The sequence below is a fragment of the Gallinula chloropus genome (assembly GCF_964237585.1).
Source record: "Gallinula chloropus genome assembly, chromosome: 17".
Classification (NCBI taxonomy): Eukaryota; Metazoa; Chordata; class Aves; order Gruiformes; family Rallidae; genus Gallinula; species Gallinula chloropus.
In genome coordinates this window covers 10464447-10483043 of record NC_140102.1, presented here as the reverse complement: position 1 = coordinate 10483043, position 18597 = coordinate 10464447, and the positions used below count along the sequence as shown (strand labels likewise).

At 48.6% G+C, this 18597-nt stretch overlaps 1 protein-coding gene across 1 annotated transcript; it reads right to left on the bottom strand.

Annotated features, from left to right (window-relative positions):
• Window positions 1-1741: 1741 nt before the first annotated feature.
• Window positions 1742-14446, bottom strand: LOC311198163 (T-box-containing protein TBX6L; the record flags this gene model as incomplete). The annotated part of the gene is made up of 11 exons (XM_084272059.1): window positions 1742-2168; window positions 2811-3003; window positions 3674-3765; window positions 4836-4906; window positions 5423-5569; window positions 5877-6041; window positions 6429-6531; window positions 7505-7675; window positions 8999-9087; window positions 12092-12438; window positions 14350-14446. 11 exons carry the CDS (start codon window positions 14444-14446, stop codon window positions 1742-1744), a joined length of 1902 nt encoding a protein of 633 aa, XP_084128185.1.
• Window positions 14447-18597: the final 4151 nt, after the last annotated feature.

The window sequence follows — 18597 nt, the reverse complement described above, 5'->3', positions numbered from 1 at the left end:
CCGAGGGAAGCACCTGCCTGCTCCGTACCAGTAACAATGGCAGTACAAAAGCAGTTAGCAATATACTATTTAAATAAGGAAATAGTCACAGTAGTTGAGCTTCACAGATTTGTAGGGCTATTTTCAAACTCATTTTAACAATAAACAAGGCTCAACACCCCTACGCTATACACACACACACACAGGCACAGTGAGGACCTGGTACCCCAACAGACCAGCGCAGTGCCTTTCCCAGTGTACCTGCACACTGGTCCTGAGGTCACAAACCCGCCCAGGTCTGCTGACAGACAACATCTTGCACACGTGGATAAAACCATCTGGCATACAGGCTCAATGACACACCTCACTGCCTACGGATGGCTGCAGGCCACACAGCAGTTTATTCAAGGAGTTACAAGAAAACATTGCCTAAATAACACCTAGGAACACGTCTATCTTGTCTACCCTCCCCGAGAAGCAACGTCTTATATCTCAAACAAGACCCCACTGCCAGGGCCATTCCACCAGTCGGGCAAACACGGATGTTCCCCCTTCTAACAGGAAGATAAAAAGAAATGCAGCAGAACAGCTCCTCCCCATGAGGGGACCAGAGAGGTAAAGGAGGTGAGAGACTGCTCTGTTCGCTACATGCAGAAGCAGATCCCTATAGACTCCCAAACCAGCAGCAAGACGACTTCACTGACCAGCCTGGGAGGTGCCAAGCTCTCCAGCAACACAGTGTGCAGCTTGGTGACTACAGGGTATTAATTAGAGTACCTGCCCGAGGAGCGGTGCCAGGCTGGTGAGAACTGCCTACTGACAGAGCTTGCTCAGCGTAGCACAATATCCCAACTATGACTGATATTCTCCAGGGGTGGCAGGGGGTGGAAGAAGGAAGTTCACAGTAAAACATTTCCTTTCCCTCGAAAGGAAGAGGTCAGAGTGACACAGCCAGCACCGATGCTCACGGCGGGGTTTCTGACAGCCATGAGCCTTTGGAACCCACAGAGCAGCCCCCGTGCTCTGCGAACAACCGCCCTCCACCACCACAGAAAGGAGAGTTTCACTAACCTTGAGTCTAGGGGTGACAGAAGAGGGCTGGGCAGGGGGGACACCCAGACACAACAAACAGCCTTGCTGTCGCTGTTCCCTGCCTGCATGACCCGCTGCTGCTCTCCAGCCACACACACGTCGCTGTGTACGTTACTCTCGCATGCTGCTGGAAGAAAGGCAAGACTAGCTTTAGTGGGACTATACTACGTGAGGAAACTGCTCAAGGGGGCACTGGGATTGCTCGGTTTGTGCATCTTTGCAATAATTCTCTACAGCTTCTTGGTGACCTGGCTGGCTTACTGGAACTTCTCAGCCCCTATCTCCTTGCATGCAAGTCCTGGGAGAAAGGGATTTTGGGGACTGCCAAACATGAGATGCAAACAGCCTGGGACTGAGAGCTCTGAATACTGCTCTGGCAGCTCCCATGGTTTCCTTCTCCCTCTGGGATAAAACCCACTGCAGAAGACACTGATTCAGTCAGACACACACCGACACGGCTGGGACAGCCACCAGTTTAGCCATCGCTTGTGAAATACAGTGAGGGGTGTTGTGCAAGGAGACAAGGAAGTGAAGATGTCCCACGCCACAGCTTGCAGCGATGCCTCTTTGCCTGGTGCGGGCAAGGCTTCAAAAGGTCAACACCCCCGAGCAAACTGGATCCCATTTACAATGTTCTTTCAGTTCTCTCACTGGGAGGGGTCTTCCCCATTCACCAGCAGGCGTAGGGGAACAGAGGGTACTGGCTCCACTCCGCCATGGTCCCATGGGCATGTCCTGGAGCCCCCTGGGTGTTGTACTCTGTGGAGAAGGCTGAGTAGCTCATGGCCCTGTACTGGCTGTGGGGAGGCACCATCCACTGGCCAAGGCCCTGATCGGTGGGGTACGGACTGTACATGGGTGCTCGGGCCCCGGGTTTCCCAACAGAGTCTAGTGCCATGTTCACCACTCCTGTGTAGTCCTGGGGAGGAGGCAGAGGCGGTGGGAGCGGAGGCAGGTTAGTGAAGCCCTCTGGGAGCTGTTTGGAGTCGTGCTCGGGCACTGTGGCGAGATCCAAAGGATGGCACCTTGCCCGGAAGTCGTTCAGGGCTGCAGCGTCGCGGGCGGGAAGCTGCTGGCTGTCCCCAGCTTCGTGGAACCTGAGCTCCGAGGGCAGAGAGGAGAGCGAGTCAAACCTACCGCAGCGGAAAACCACTGAAAACCCACACAGCTCCCTGGGGGAAAGGCAGGGCAAGCTCTTAGCATGCCTCTTCCCCCTGCCCACTGTTTCACCTTACTGGTAGTGTGGATTTTAGTCCAAGCCTTGCTGTCACACAAAGAAAAACTGAACTGCAGAGAAGGTAAGCTCAGACTGCTCTAGTCCTGCTTTAATTCTAGTGTGGGCTCATCACAGTCAAGTCTGAATTTGCAACAGTAACTGAGTGGGTACAAAAAAAGTCACTGGAGTCCTGCCACTCCTCCAACACACTTCCTCCAATAGACAGGCTAGCTCTGTGGTGCACAGAGCTGGCTGCAAGAGCACTTCAGGACACAGAAACACAGAGCATTACTAAGACATGAGTATGCCCAGAATCAGTGGGCTTGAAGTAACACAGAAAGGCTTTGTTGTCGAGCTATCGCCATGCTAATCTATCTCCTACCACCCAGGTATGCTGTCCAACAGAAAGGCACCCTTCCTTGCTCCCACTGGCTGTTTTTCTTAGGAAATGCCCAGTAGAAAAGAAGGAATCCCAACAGTTAAATGGTGGCTCTGGACATGAGCACCAGAAGGTGGAACTCACCGATACGTCTGGTAGGTTGGCGTAGGCACTTGCTGTTCTCTTGCCAGACCCTCCCTCTGGTCAGCTGGCACCGGTGATGCTGCAGGGAAGGCATGGCTGCCGTTGGGCTCCGAGACCCAGAAGGGGTATCCACTGCTGACCACAACGGGGTTACTCTCTTCCTTCACCTCCACGTTCTCATCTTTCTCAAAATCTGACTCACAGTGGGGAAAAGAAAGAATGGAAAAAAATGAGAAGGGGGAGAGAAAGACAGAGCTCACAACGTTCTGCTGGCAGCTGCTTTAATCCCAGGATGGTGGAAGGAAACACACTAATACCTCTCCTGCACTCGTAGCTGCTTAAGGCATTTTCCCTTCCCAGCTTTTTCTGACCTTACACTGTGGTGTTCAGTCCTGTCCTCTCCTCTTCTTAGCTGTGCTACTACCTCAAGGTAGTAGCTCCTCTCTTAAAAAACAACCTAACAGAAGGAATAAAGCCTTGGGGTTTTTTTATGGTATCAGTTCCTACATCTGCATCACAGCCCAGCTGCACAAACAGCATCAATGAGAACCAAGAAGCAAGTGACAGGTGATGCTGCAAGCTCCTATTGCCATTTAAGAGAATTGTTATGGAAGCACAGCCTACGATCACCCATGGCAAGCAAGGGGGCTGAGGGGCAGTCAGGAATGCCCAGGGACTTGTGAACAGAGCCTGTGGGTCACTCCCAGGCTGGGAGACTCCAAGCCATACACAGCAGCGCTCTTCAGAGCCTGCACCCAGGCTGCTCTCCCAAAGGAAGGGGGCTAGGTTGCTATTTCTCTTCCTTCCTGTAGCCCAGGTACTGTTCAGAAGTCGTTCTCTGGCCTTGCTGTGATGAATATTACCACGTTCCTCAGCACCAGACTCCTTCTCCTCTGGCAGTTTCCTCTTCTGGCCCTTGGCTGGACTAGGCTTCTGGCATTTGGCTCGTCCTTCCCTGGGAAAGAAACAAGACATGGGGGTAGCTTGTATGTAAGCTTTTTGCATAGATAAATACTCAAGTGATGCTGGACAAGCCCCAGAAGAGAAAAAGATGGGATGAACCCCTCTGATATTCTGTGATTTACATCTCCCCTAGCAAAGCAAATCCCTCAGGGAATATGCTTGCCATAGCTGAACTACAGGGTGAGCTGTGCTGCTGTCGCTGGTGTGCGCTTCCAGCCAGAGTTCATACAAGAGGCACAACCCACAGGGACACTCAGCACTGGAGCTTTTGCATCAGTCATAAGTGTAGTTTGATGCTGAATACACATGCTACACACACAGGTATGTGGATAGTAGGGTGGGTCTTTCACTTGAAAGCAGCTTTTTCTTAAATGGAAAATGTCTAAGCTTAGTCAGAGATGATCCCACTGGGAGGAGGAAGAAAATCCATGACATTTTCAGAGTTCAAGTAAAAAAAGAAGTCAGTCTGGGCCTTTTCCATCAGGAAATAAGACTTTTTTCAGGCATAAACCAACACAAAACAAAACCTCATATATTTTTATAACATTTTCTGCTTGGAAGAAGCCCTTTTTTCCTTCTCTGCTGCCAATCTACGCTTGCCTTAAAGCTTTTTTTTTGTCATCCACTGGCTGCCCTCAGACCAGACACAACTCACTGGTACTGGTACCCATCTTTCCCCTTGCAGACAAAAGTCTCCTGTTGGGAGAAACGTTTTTCCACACACAGGGAAAGGAGATGAGAAGCTTCCCAATGCCAGAATCAAGCTGATCTCCAAGAGACACATTGATCTACTGTGGACTCGTTATCACTGCTATTCACTTCAGACTCCAGCCTAGCTCCAACTTGTAAGGGAACACAACTCTCAAATTTGTCACATCTTCCACACTTCTGGAGGAAATCCTGTATCTCCCCCACTTCCCAAGGCTCCTGGGAGGAGGCTGCACAGAGCAAACGCAGGCAGAGCTCACCATGCAGCAGGCTCAGCAGAGCTAGCTGGCAGAGCTTTACCCAACAGTTCACAAGTGGATTCTAGTAACAAAGAAAGATGAAAAAACAGTTTACCTTCGAGTGTTCTTCCCATGCTCACGGAAACCTTTAGCAAATGGATTGTTGTCAATCTTGAGCTTGGTAATCTTAAAATAAAAGGGATGAGATTCAGTATCATGGTGACTGGTTGGGTTCTTTACTGTTTCAAGACCTTCACCTCAGTATTTATCATGACAGCTTGTCTGAGGGTTTTGGGCATGCCATTGCTGCAGCATCTGAGCTCCCATTATTGATCAGGAACTGATAGAGAGAAATGACTGCCAGAATCAGCAGGAATTTGGGTGGGATTCATCTGACTCGAGAAATACACAGTGCCAGTACCTATAGCTGGACTTCAGCTTTTTACTGCTTTTTACTGTGTTTAGGGTTCTGTTCATCACTGACAGCACGCTTAATACAATTAAGGTGCATGACTCATCTTATCCCAGAGCAGATGTTTTCCACACGAACCATAAAGTGCCCATTTCTTTCCACTGTCCCTCAGAGGCACCCAGCTTGACTAGCTTGGAAGACACTACCTTCCTCTACAAGATTTCTAATGTTATTTATAAAGACAAAGAATATTCAGCAATGTGTCCAGAAGCAGCACTTGCACACTGTACCTGTTCATTCTGGTAGGCTGTAACAGAAGTGAAGACAGTCTCAGGGAAGCTGAAGACTTGGAAGATGCTCCAGCGGACACTGAAGAGGTCATCTGCCTGCACAATGTGGAAGCGAGGCTTGTAACGGTGCATGGAGTGCAGGATGATCTGGCACAGAGACAGACAAAGGAGAAAGTTTCTACGTGCAACCACTGCCAACACACTGGGGAAAGTCTCCTGCAGAGACTTCCAGGACATCCATTTCTAACCAGGGAGGCCTGCCTGGGGCTGGTGTCTCCACCCTTCGCAGGTAGTTACGAGAGCACAAGGGCTGGCTTGGGGAAGGAAGAGGGGGCAGTTGGATGTATTTTCATTTCCACATGTTCTAATTTCTCACAAATCCCACTTATTTCCCTTCCCATCCATCTGCAATGAATTCCAAGAGAGCACAGCACAAAAGCCAGCTACAACCTACGTGCCCATGTTGATCCAGAGTGTTGTTGGTGAGCTTCAGCTTTTGGAAGGAGACAGGTTCTTTCATCCAGTGGCTGCCAGGAGCTGGGGAGTCTGGGTGGACATAGGTGCGACAAGGGAGCTGGGGCTCTGCTTTTCCAGCAACTTCCCACTGATCTTTATTCCACTGTGAAGGGAAAGATGAAAATCTACAGCTTAAAAATATTTACTTCCATTACAGAACCCCAGCAACATTGCTTCATTGCTGATTTAGAGGGCTCCTGTGAAGCACAGATCTGACAAGAAGCAGATTCTGTCTTATAAGCCACAATCACGTTACCAAACCAGCTCCAAATTTAGGCCTCATTTTTCCTTTCTCCCAAAGGCTGTCAGAGAAGCCTGACGTTAATCATGATTAAAACTGCTCCGCTTACAATGAAAATCAGTTACCTTTCCAGCTGCTCCCCCCAAGAAAAACTGACAACTCCGGAGAGGCATAAAATCCACCAATTACTTCTGAACTTTGTCCAAAGACAATTTATTTATCAGCATGGCCAGCAAGGCAGGTACTTACCTTGTACCTGAAGTTGTCCATTGGCACAAAGTCTACCAGCATGAGGTACTTGGCATATGGGATTAAGCCAGAGACTTTGATTTTGCATTGTGGAAACATTCGCCTGAAGGAGAAATTAAATATACAGCATAAGGATTTCTCTACAAAGTGGCTGTTGCGTAACGATCGAGCAGCAGGCCATGCTTACTCACTGCTGTGCAAAGTTCTAGCAGTAGTATTTCCACAGCCCAGCTATTGCAGGTTTTTGCCATTGTACTGATATATCCTACGGGCTTAGGTGGAAAAGGTGCAAACAGGGTGGTGGTCACCGATGGCACCGTTGCTGCTTTTGTGCTCTGACTCCTGTAAAACAACGGTGCGAAACTCAAAATAAACTACCTGGAATGTGCACGTAGCTCCTGGCCCTCTGCAGCTCTCACAGACCTGGAGGATAGATCAGAGCATTTTCTAGCGTGGGTAGAAAACGTGCTCTCATCTAGCTTTCCGTGCCAGCACTCCCTGCCACTGCTTTCATCTTCTGACTCTGCAGAAAGGCTTTGACACCTACCTCCCTCCCCAAAGGGATTATTTCAGCTCGCAGCAGTTTTGACATAATAGATTACAATTTCACAATTCCTTATTCTTCCTCTGCAAGCTCCACAATGCATGACTCATTTACACTCTAGAGTAGTCTGCACACACACAGATCGTTACTACTCTACGCCATGTTCTTGTCTGCAAATGCAGGCTCCAACCCAGGTACTTACTGCTGAATTGCTGCTGCCACTGACTGAGGCAAAGGAAGGCCAGGGCACTTCCCAGAGCAACCCCAAAGCCACAGGAAGAACATCGGTTCAGCGCTGAGGTAAGAGTACAGAAGTTTTCTCAACAGGTCAGCCCCACAGTGACCTTTTGCACTTCACACTTAGGACTTCTCCTACAGCCTGAAAGTGCAATTCTTTGGCCAGAGGCAGGAAAACGTGCGTAACTGGCAAAAACCCCTAGTTTAATGTGCACCACCCAAGAGACGAGCACTCGGAGCATTGTGGTAACAGCCTGGAGGGGTGTGCTGTGGGCAGCTATCCTGCTCCCCTCACCTGCCAGATTTGGTGATGATCATCTCGGTTCCTATCTGATGAAACTTCATCCAGAGACCCATGTCCTCAAGGGTGACCACGATGGAGCTCTGCGGGTAGGGCTCCAGGCTGGGAGAAGGAAGTGCCTCACACGGCGCTTTCACGTCTACCGGGAGAGAGAGAAAACAGTAACTAGAGAGGCAGGAGGGGAGCGGGTGCGAAGGAGCCTCTCCTGCTCAGAGACAGAGCTCTGAGATGCAGCATGAGCCCCCCACTTCCTCAGAGCCCTCTCCCTGTGGTACAGGGAACTACCAACTTTCACATGCCCTGTAACAGACAGGGTCCGCACATCTGGCCGGTCACCCCTCCCATCTGGCCACGGTACGTCTCAGCCCCAAACCAGCGCACAGGGCTGGTTCAGCACAGGGAGCTCAGCACCCTGATTTCACCCATGAAGGTCCCAGGTCCTGCCAAGAAATATAGGGAGCCTGTGCCACAATAAACCCCTTAAAGAAAACCCAATCTTTTCCTTCAAAGGCTTTTTGTTCCTCAGTTGGCTCAGAAGGCGGAAAGGCTTTCCCAACACATTTCTTTTTAGCTGTTAAGTTCTTTTGTAGAGGTTTGTGTGGTGTGCAACCTCAACCTGGCTGACTTTGCTCCAAAGCTCATACTGGCACGTAGCCACAGTCCACGTTTATTCCTGTTCTGGTGTGACCAGGGTGACACAAAACACTTTAGCTAGAGAATAAAATGAAAGCCGAAAGGATTGGAAAGATTTTGAGTGTACTGGTGGGTAATGGGAGAAAATGACAGGTAGGTGGTAGCAGAGGTGAAAAATTTCTCCAGAGGACAAAGGAAGGCTAGGCAAGAGAGCCAAATTAAGCAGAGGCAAGAAAGGGAGGTGACAGAGCTGGACCATGGGTTATTCTGAAAGCAGAACAGATGTTCTGAAATGGACTCGGAGATGGAGACCACAGAGAAGCCTGTGACTGCGGCGGAAGGTGCCTCTCCATTAACACCACACCACGGCACATCAGAGGAGCTGCCTGCAATCTGCCTGCACTTGGTGCTACAGGCAGAGACTCACTGTGGTCCTGGGGAAGAGAAAAGGGGACCTATTTCGGAGAAACTGTCTTTGGTGGTGATAATATCCCCCTCTTCTGTACAGCTGGATCAACAAACCTCCTAACGTGAGCCCTTCACTCAATATAACACACACAGGATTGCTGCTTCTCTACTGAAAAGCCAAAGCAAAAACTCCCAGTTCCATTTCACGTCAAAAACATGACCTGGTATAGCTCCTGGGGCACTGATTTCATACCCACTAAGGCTTTACTGACACTGCCTTGTGGTCTGAGTGAGGCATTGGTAACCTGCTCAGCTCCGAGCACCCACAGCAGCTTGGTCCTTGGTTCAGTGCAGGCCACTGCTGCTGGGTGATGCATTATCAGCCACGCACAGCTTTTTGTTCAAAAGGGAGGATTTTTCTGCCTCTTGGTCTGCATCAGGTCTTACTCTGAGCGTATAAGGAACAGGGGAATTTTCACCCTGTTACAGAGCTCCTGAGTAACGTCTTCAAAGGAACGAACCTGAGGAGGAGACCACTATTTCCAGAGAAATTGAAGTTTTTTTCAGAAAGCGACATTTTTTCAAAAAAGAAAAAAAAAAAGTGAGTCTAAGGGCTTCTTCCCACAGCATTCGGAAGTAAAAAGCATTTAAATGTAATTTTGATAGCTTGCAATGGTCTTCAGGCATTTTAAAAAGATACCCTCTGCCCTTCTTTCTGCTTTGATCCAACATTAATGAACTGGCTAAGAAGTGACACCTAGTTTGCTCACTAAGATTAGCCTGTTAACATCTTCTTACTAAAGCTTCCCCCATATCCTCTTGCAAAGACATGAAAGCTGCCACGAGACGATGCATTGGGTAGCTCAGCGCAGCACATGTATCAAAAGGAGTTACAATAAAATTGGGCTGATTTCCCACAGGAGTCATCCAGCCACAAATGCATGCAAACAGATTTTGATTAGCTGAGACAGATGCTCGCTCCTTCCCCAAATGAATTTTACAATTAACATTTTTGTAAGCAAATTCCAACGCCATTAAATGAGACTACAAGGTGGATCTCAGGAGTCCTTCGTGAGGGGAGGCTTCCACTGCAATCAAGAGGAATTGAAGCGAGAGGGGCTCAGTACTGAATTAAAAAACAAAGGCAGATGTTATAATCTGGTTTTCACCAAAACGAGTCCACAACGCACCCGTACGAGTGAGATGCTCCAGGAGACAGGGAAAGGAGCAGCGCGTGCCACAAACACTGCAGCAGGCACTTTAAAATGTAGTTTAAGTCTTTGATGCTGCAGGTTTTGTGTGTGCAGGCTGAGGCTGAGGAAGAGGACAGGAGCCACTCACACAGGGATCTGGGTCCCGGCAGTGGTACAGGCAGCAAATGGATCCCCACAGCCTCAATGGGTTTCTTGGGCTTGGCAGCAGTGGATCCATCTGCAGGATCCTCTTGGGATCCACTTTGCAGAACCACAGGCTGGCTTGCAAGGCACTGCAAATTCACCCCTCGCTTGTGGCTATGTAACAAGTGCGGAGGCTCGTGCACATCACGCGTATCTCCCCCACAAAGGTGCCAGGACTGAGGCACAGAGAGGTTTGTGGGGTGTCCACGCACTGAACCCAACTTGTTCAAGTGGCACTTCTACTATTTCCTGTTCTTTGTAACTTAAAGTATTATTTCAGAGAGACTTAAATGTTTTCCAAGAATTTTAGTCCTAAGCAGTTTTTAAAGTATTAGCATCATCATCACGGTGGCATCACTGCAGGTGGCAATGTTTTAAAACACATTCGTTATACCAGGGTTAGGTTGGAAAGGAAGACAGCTGATATCATAAAGGCACTGAAAATTAAAGAAATCTTCAATCTACTCCATGTTTTATTTGAAAGCTGTTAGGCATGCAAGTAAGAGCAGTTTGCTGATCAGTTTCTGTGTCTGGAATAGGTAGCACGTATCTTTTTCCTGTGTGGGAGATGTAAAGGGAAGAGAAACTGAGTCAACTCAGTAATCCTTGTCGGGGGTGTGGGGTAAGAGCTTTGCATAGGAGATGCTGGGGTATAATCCACAAATTTAAAGGAGTTTCTCAATTGTCAATTATGGAGACAATGCTATGATGTCAAAATACTTGTTGTGCCTTCCCCAAACGTATGGGACACGCGCTGCAGTAGAGGGAAAACTCCAACAAGGCAAAAGGCATATTTCTTTCCTTTGGTAACATCTCTTGTTACTACATTTGCTGCTGTTACCTTTGAGTGAAGAAGTCCAACACTAGCAGCTATCCAGAGACCACAGAGAAGAAATACACAGCAAGATATAAAACCATCCGAGAAATTAATTCTTGCCAATGACCAAACCCCCCTCCAAGTTTTCTGACCTTATAAATGCCAGCAGAAACACGTTGCCCCCCTGGAGGGAACCTCATTTCTCAGAACCAGAGAGCTTTTTGGCAATAAGGAAAGCGCTGTGTTTCTCTAAGCACAGTGGCTTCACCTCTCAAATGCACCCAAGTCATCACCTGAAACACTTCTGCTGCATGGGGTCACGCACCAGAAAAAGCTCAGTAAGAAAACGATGTGACCTCTCCAACAGCTGGAGTCTTTAACATGATAAAATACCATAATACAGTCTGCTTTTTTCATTGCTGCTCTTCTGCTTTCAAGTCAAAATTCTCATGAAGTGGTGTAAGTTGGTATGAATCAGATCAGTAAGCTGGACAGCTTTATAAACCCCCAAAACAACGGTGAAGGTGGAAATTATCTGAGTCATCACACGTGTTTTGCTTATGAATGAAACAACATATTGCAGAGATAGAGAAAGGAAGCTGAGAACACCCAGCCGCCTCTAACGCGTGTGTACGTGGACTGCATACCTAAACTAGGCAAGTAGTTGTTTCCTTCTGATGCACAGTAAAGCCCAGGACTAAATTTGGGGTTCAGTTACTGACAAGCAGGTACCTCTGGACTGGCCCTTCCATTTCCCAGTGCCTATCAGTCCTTGTGCCCAATCCGATCATACCCTTGCAGACTGGTGAAGGAAAAACATAAATAAACCCACAAGGAAATCACAACCCCCCTGTGTTTGAGCATGAACCTGGTAGGGGTGAGGGATGCCTGAGTGGGGGTTAAGCAGAGAAAAGAAATTAAAAAAAACCCCAATAGCTTGTATGGGAACTATTATTAGTAACTTAATATTTCCAAACCTTCTGCAGCCTTTCAGCTCGAAGGGGCTCAGGGTACTTTGCAGACAACATACACCCAACACCGCTACTCTTCAGGGATGGATCACATCGCACAAGGTGATACGGGTAAGGGAGTCTGGGGCACAACCGTGAGTAAACCTTTGCTGCCTTACAAAGAACACTCAAACCCACAATTTCTCACTCACGCCTACAAAACCCCCACATTGTGGAAACCCTCTCCAGCCACACGTGCAGTACTACGAGTGTTGGAAACCCTCCAGGAGCACTTGTTCTCTTTCTAAACTGACTGCATGCTCTTGGGGTCAGATCTTCCCGCGCAGTAAGGAACAGGAGGGATTCCTTTACCTACCTGGTAGAGCTTGCATTTTTCCATGTACTGTGGAGTCCAGGAGGCTGCACGGCCGAGAGAGCCACCAGTGTTCTTACAAGGGGAACCAAGATAGTCCAGTTCAAAAGCTGGTCTGATTTCCTGAAAAGCAGGTCTGATTTCCTGAAGCCGGCAAAAGCCCTTCCTTTGAGATCCAGTGTCAAGAGTGACCGGGATGAGGATGGGACTCCAAGCCCAGCTAGCCAAGGTGAGTTCCTGTTTTATGGAGGCTAATGAGCTGGGAGGAGCTTCTCTCCAGGGCTGTCCCCTTGCAATCCTTTGATGTCCAGAGGGACAAAGAGAGGAAGGATCTGCAGCAATGGCTGGGGCTAAGGGAAGAAAATCAAAGAGAATTAACATGGCTTTGACATACAGGAAACCCTACAGGGGAAATGCACCTTGATTTACTGCTAACGCACTTTTAAACAAATAGAGACAAGACCAAAACCATCAGCTGAAGACTTACCTACAAAACAAAAAAATTCCTTAAACAGTAAGCAGGAAAAAATTCCTTCTGGCTATTCCAAGGATTTGATGTGATTTTCATCTCCAGAGCACAGACTTATTTACTCTTCATTTCTGCTATCAGAGTCAGGACTGTGTTGAGCTTGTTCCCTCCCAAGCAGGTGATTAACAGTGTGTGATAAAGTTTGCTGGGATGCTGCAGCAGCGCATCCATTCACCCACAGATGTCTTCTCCACTACCAGAAACACACTTGACAATGTAACTTCACTTACCTACCCAACCTCTGTATTCACAGCTCCTTTTCGTACCACGCCGGCTTTCTGTGGCAGGGTGCTCAGCTACGCAGCACCACGTCTGTTCTCAAGCTCAGGACTGAGGCTGCTCTGCATGCAGCACCCTTTCAGCTGAGCTTCACGGGTGTGTACTGACACAGCGTATCATCTACTGGCACCAAAGTCCTTCCACTGGCACCTTCCAGGGCTAGTGCGAGGGATCCAAGAGCCTCACAGCGGAGCAGGCACCGGTTTTAGGCCTTGTTCAGGGCACTGCTCTTCCCGAAGGCAGGCTGAGCAGAAACCCGAGGACTTGAGCATTTTCCCTTAATTAGTTTATTCTGCAAGTGTGACCATTAGCTTTTGTACTTACAAGTGCTTACAAGTGCTAAGAGACAGTAATCAAGTCTGATGCTGCAGGGCACAGCACAGTCGCTGTGCCTCTGTGAAGGTGGGAGTTCTACTGTTCCTGTCCAGAAATGGCTATACAAATGTTTAAAGGTCAAAGATGCTCCAGAAGAGGAGGTCAAAAGCAGGGTATCGGTCTCAGTGAGCCAGTGCTACATCCTGCACAGCAAGTTTAGGAGCTGTGTTCATTTCAAAGAGCACTGCCATGTGCCTGCAGCAGATTCACAGCCTAGATTGGTTCCCAATAAAGTATTTTTTTATTTGGTCAGGGATGTTACTGGGATGTCTGATTTTCACTCTGACAGGCAAAGCGTATTCCAAACGGATTTAATTTCTGTAACTGAACAATATCCCTTTAGTTCTGTTTTTACTGCCTTTTGGAGCAGGCAACGGCAGGGACACGCAGAGAGGACAAAGGAGTTTAACCAGAGGAGGGACGGGGTTTTTCAATAGCATATTGAATTTTAGGCATCCCAATGCTTAGTGTTGCAAGGCAGAATTGTTTACAGGAAAGGGGTTGGAGTGCCTAAAAAGTCTTGAGGAGGATTTTATAGTAGGTGGTCCACTGGCTCCTGGCACCTCTGAAGGTGCCTTCCCGACATACAGCTACTGGACAATACAGAAGACCACAGACTTCTCCTTCAAGTAACCTGGGGACACCCAGAACAAGTAAGTCTCAGTACCACTGGGGAGGTTGTAGAGCAACATCAACTTGTAGCTCAACTGGACAGTATTTATTATGTAACAGAAAAATAAATCAGAAGGGGGAAGATCAGCTGAAAATGGTAATAAGGTCAAATCTCCTCTACTTCTACCTGTACAGCCGCTACCAAACAAAACAGGATGCAGAAATGCTTTTCTGCTCTGCTACAAAAGACAAGCCAGCACCAAGTCTGCCCCCTCCGTGTCCCGCTTCCCTAATGCCGGTATTTTAATTGCAGAAAGTGGAAGAGACAACCACAATCAGAACGTGAAAATGAAAACTAGAGCAAAAATTGGGTCAGATTCAAGCTAGCAGCGAGATGGATCAACATCCCACACAGTATGAAACTGCACAGCAGCAGCAGCAGCGCTGGGAATTTCAGGCTCTTCACCTGACAAGAGCGTGGGATGTGTATCATGACTCGCTGCTGCTCCCACGGAAAGGTAGGAGATGGTCTCCCGCTGCCGCTTCACTCGCACGCTGCGCATCAGCGTGTCTAGAGAACACATATTTGGTACCTGCACTCAAATCCTTTTGGCTTTTCCCAGCTGATTGATGGGGAAGGTGGAGTCATTAATTACCCATGACTAGTTAACAACCAGCTTTCTCCCAGCCGTTCTAGTTGCACGGGAAAGGGTTTTAAGGGGTGGGGGGGAAGAAGTGAATTTGTTATTGTTGCTGGGAAGTGTGGCTAACAGGAGCAATCCCCATGAAATTCATCCCCAGGGAAGGGGGAATTTAGCACATTACCCTCTTGTCTGTCCATGGAGTGCCCTCAGGCAGTCTGCTGGCAAGTCAGAGGTGAACATGCTGGTGTCTAACAATTCACTGGCAAATTAGAGTCTGGGGGGGGGGGGGCGTGGATGGGAGAGAGAGTGGATCTGACACGTGTGAGTCAGTGCCATACACAGCTCTGCTCCAAGCTCACTGACAGCGGCAGGTAAAAATCCTGCCGTGCCCAGCTCTAACAGTAGGCTCTCCTGCTATGCAGGAGGGGATGAGGTAGGGCAGTGCAGAGGGAGGGGAAGTGCCACGACAAAAGCTGAGCCCAGAGCTTCTGCTTTGCATCTCTTTGAGGAGGTGATTAGAAAGAAACATTCCCCTCTGGGTTTTGTAGTAAGGCAAATGTTTTCTGGTACTTCTCCCGCATGTGAGGCTTTAACCCTTAACGCTCAGCAGGACCCCGTGGGGAGCTGCTCTGCACACATACCATCCCCACTCCTACCTTCTGAACCGGGAGCTCTCTGAGATGGGGGCGGGGGGCATCTTCCCACCTCCGGCCGTGACTGGGGCTCTGGGGCTGCGGGAGAACAGGTAACACGTCAGTTAGCGGGAGGGCTTTGGCTGATCTGAATCTGGCTGCGCAGGATGCACCACCTCTGTCCAGGCAGAGCTCCCAGGACAGCATTCGGCCCCGAGGGCAAACTCAAGTACGAGGATTAACGTTATCATCTGGGACACTGCGGAAATGCAACAGGAACCCAGATTAGTAATGAGGACCTTTGGAAAAGAGCTGGTCCTGGAGCAGCAGCACAGTGGGGCAGCCAGCAACCCAAGCCCATCAGCCTTCCCTCTGTGTGCAGGGCTCTCAGAAAGCGTTAAGCCTATCAGCTTGAAAAAATAATATGGAGACATGCAACCTGCATCTCAGAGATCCCCTCCTCTGAAACAGGCAGACAGCCTCCCTGCCATTTAAATGCGACTCGCTTAGCACATTCCCAACTGGTACACGTAGGCCACAGTCCCACCGTGTCTTGGCAGCTCTATGAAGGATACTCTGCCATCTGCACAGGATGAATACTGAAAATGTGGAAGGACTCAATAACATTAAGAGGACTCAAAATAAAATAAGCATAGCCCTACACTGATAGCTACTTATTCCCATACTTAATTAAAAACATGTAGCAGCCTCCGACTCTCCAGACAGCTTCAGAATCCACAAACCTGTCCCTTAGATACAGGCTCAGCTCACTGCAGAGCAAGCAGGGCCTGAATATGCAGGTGGGGAGAGGCAGAGAAAAGGCCTGATGGAACTACTACTCCTACAGCCAGGCCAGCCTCGAAGCATGTGACTCCTTGTCCTTGTTAGTGACCAATGTCTGGTACTGAAAGAAACACAAGAGCAGCTCCTCAGACAGCACTGAGCTGACCCAGGGATTGGGACTAAGGGTGAGGACAGAGCGGCTGAGCGCTGACAGCACGGGCAGCATCTGAATTTGGGCAGCTTTGTCAGCAACTCTCTGGGGGGCAGCTACAGGAACAGTAAAAGCCTGCGAAGCGTTTGGAGATCCCCTGAGGAAGTACTATGTATAATTTCCTGTGGTGGTGGCATAAGGAATGGTTCCGTCCCAGCTCCTTATGGCAGCTCACATCACAGAGCGTTTTCTCCCGACGGTGGGAAATGGCTCCCCTGCTTTTTACTGTTGTGCTTGATTGCTTTTTGCTGGGAAAAGTTGTCTGGTATCTTCAGGCACGTTATATGTGCATTGCCACGCAGATGTTCTTACCCTGGGACCTGTGTGAGGGCCCCCACAGAAAGCAGACCGCCATAGAGCTGAAAACCCCATGCTGAGCCCCAAATTGTATCGCCCCCAAATCCCCTCTGTGCTCTCAGAAAGCAAAGATCACATTTGGCTATAGAAAACAGTTGGTCGGAGAGGGCCTGTTGGTAACAGCTCAACGCTAATTCCCAACAGGATCCCTGGACCCAGGCACAGTGTGCTGGGGGACCCGCCACATGCCTGTGCCCCCCTGAAGGGGGCTGTTATTTCAGCAGGGAGGGGATCTGTTTTGGAAGGGAAGGTGTGAAAGTGGCTCATGTAAATGTGAAAGTTGTATGTTCTAACTTTAACCCAAGGCTCTTCCTCTTCCCTGTTTGTGGATTGAAGTATCTGGCCACGGAGTTGAGCTCCTGAACTAAAGAGGATGCTTTTCTGCCTCCCGTTATCATATCCGCTCTGCCCAGCCCTCCTGGAATATGCACCCTTCTCCCAGCAGTTAGTTAGCATTGAGACAAGAAGGGAGATACTTAACAGCCACTTAACACTGAAGGCTGAGTTTGGCCTCAAAGGCTACAGTCCAGAGTCAAATGCAAAATATTTCTGTCTAGAGCTCTTTCAAGTTTTCACAGACTCCTGATGTTAGGTGCAGTGCTTTCCTGCCAACCCATTGTGCTTCCCAGACACAGCTCAGCACTCTGTCCCACTCAAATCCACAAAAAAAAAAATGCATACTGAAAGGGCTTTGCAGCGGCAAGAACAACTTTACAGCACAGGACAGAGCCTAGCTCCCAGCCCCTGCACTGGGGAAGGCTCTCCTCCTCGCACCCAGGGACACAGCACCCCGCCAGAGCTTCCCTCAGGAGCCATAAAGGATCTGCCTTAGCAAAGAGGCAGCAAACAGCTCTGGCTTAGCACCCAAGCACAGATACTTGTGTATTTTATACACACACACACTCAGACACAAGAGAAGCATCATGCAGAGCTTAAAAATCACCGGCTGCTCGCTTGGCTGTGAACTGAGCCCAGGGAAGATTCCTGAGCAGAATAGATTCTGCTGACTGGAAGCCCAACTGACCACACTCCAGCAGCCTCAGTGGAAAAGTTGATGTTTTCAGAAAAATGCAGCTGCTGAAAGCCAGAAGCTTGTATCTAAACTCTCTGGGCTTTTGAGACTGCAGATACACTGCCATTCTACTGTGGCTTCTGCAAAAGATTGCTTCTGGTGGTGTGCATACATCTGTAAGGCCATGAAACCAAACTATAAACCCCAGACTGCAATCAGGTGAGCCAGTCTGCAGGTTACTTTGTACAGCTAACACAGATTGAGTCTGTCAGATCCACAGGAATGTTTCCATACACCCTTCATCATAGTAAGGCTCTCCGAAAACAGGGAATTGCTAAAATTCCCTATCAGAGGAACCCTCTTCAAAGAGTAAATGAGAACTGTTCATATATAAAGGTTTTGGAATTCAAAAAGAAAAGCTTGTGAGCTCTACAGGGCTGAGTAGACCTGAGCTCCTCCAACATCACTACCAACTAAGGAATTTTTCACTAAGATGGTGAACGTTACCAGAAAGCAGGAAAGAACAGCACCATTAAACCATACATACCAGATTCTGATCCAGAGCATTCTGCAACAAATCAGGGTTCATTTCACTAAGATTTTGTTACCGCTTCCTTCCCCTCTTTTTCACTGCATTTCTCTGGAAAAGAAACATGAAAGGTTACATAGCCAGAAGATTCACAGAGCCGTGCATCTGCGGTACAGGAAGAAGGGAACTGAACCCACAGGATGTCTACCCAACCTGTAGAGTCTATTTATAGATCTCCCATAAAACTAAAATGAATGCCAAGGCAGATTCACGCAGTACATCCTGCAGACAGCCTATACAGAGCATTACGATGGGACATATAAAATCTGTAGGAAACAAAGAGCTGGGAATATGTATTCATTTTAAGCAGAAAGTCGTTGGATAAACTCAGCCCTACTTTTTCTCACCCGACACATTCATCACCCGGTAGGAAAATGATACTGGTGTCCACAGTAACAATGTTCAGGTAGGAATCCTTCAGCATCACTGATAATAGAGAAAAGCACCTGTCAGATTTCACGGACTCCTCAAGCCTGCAGTGGGATG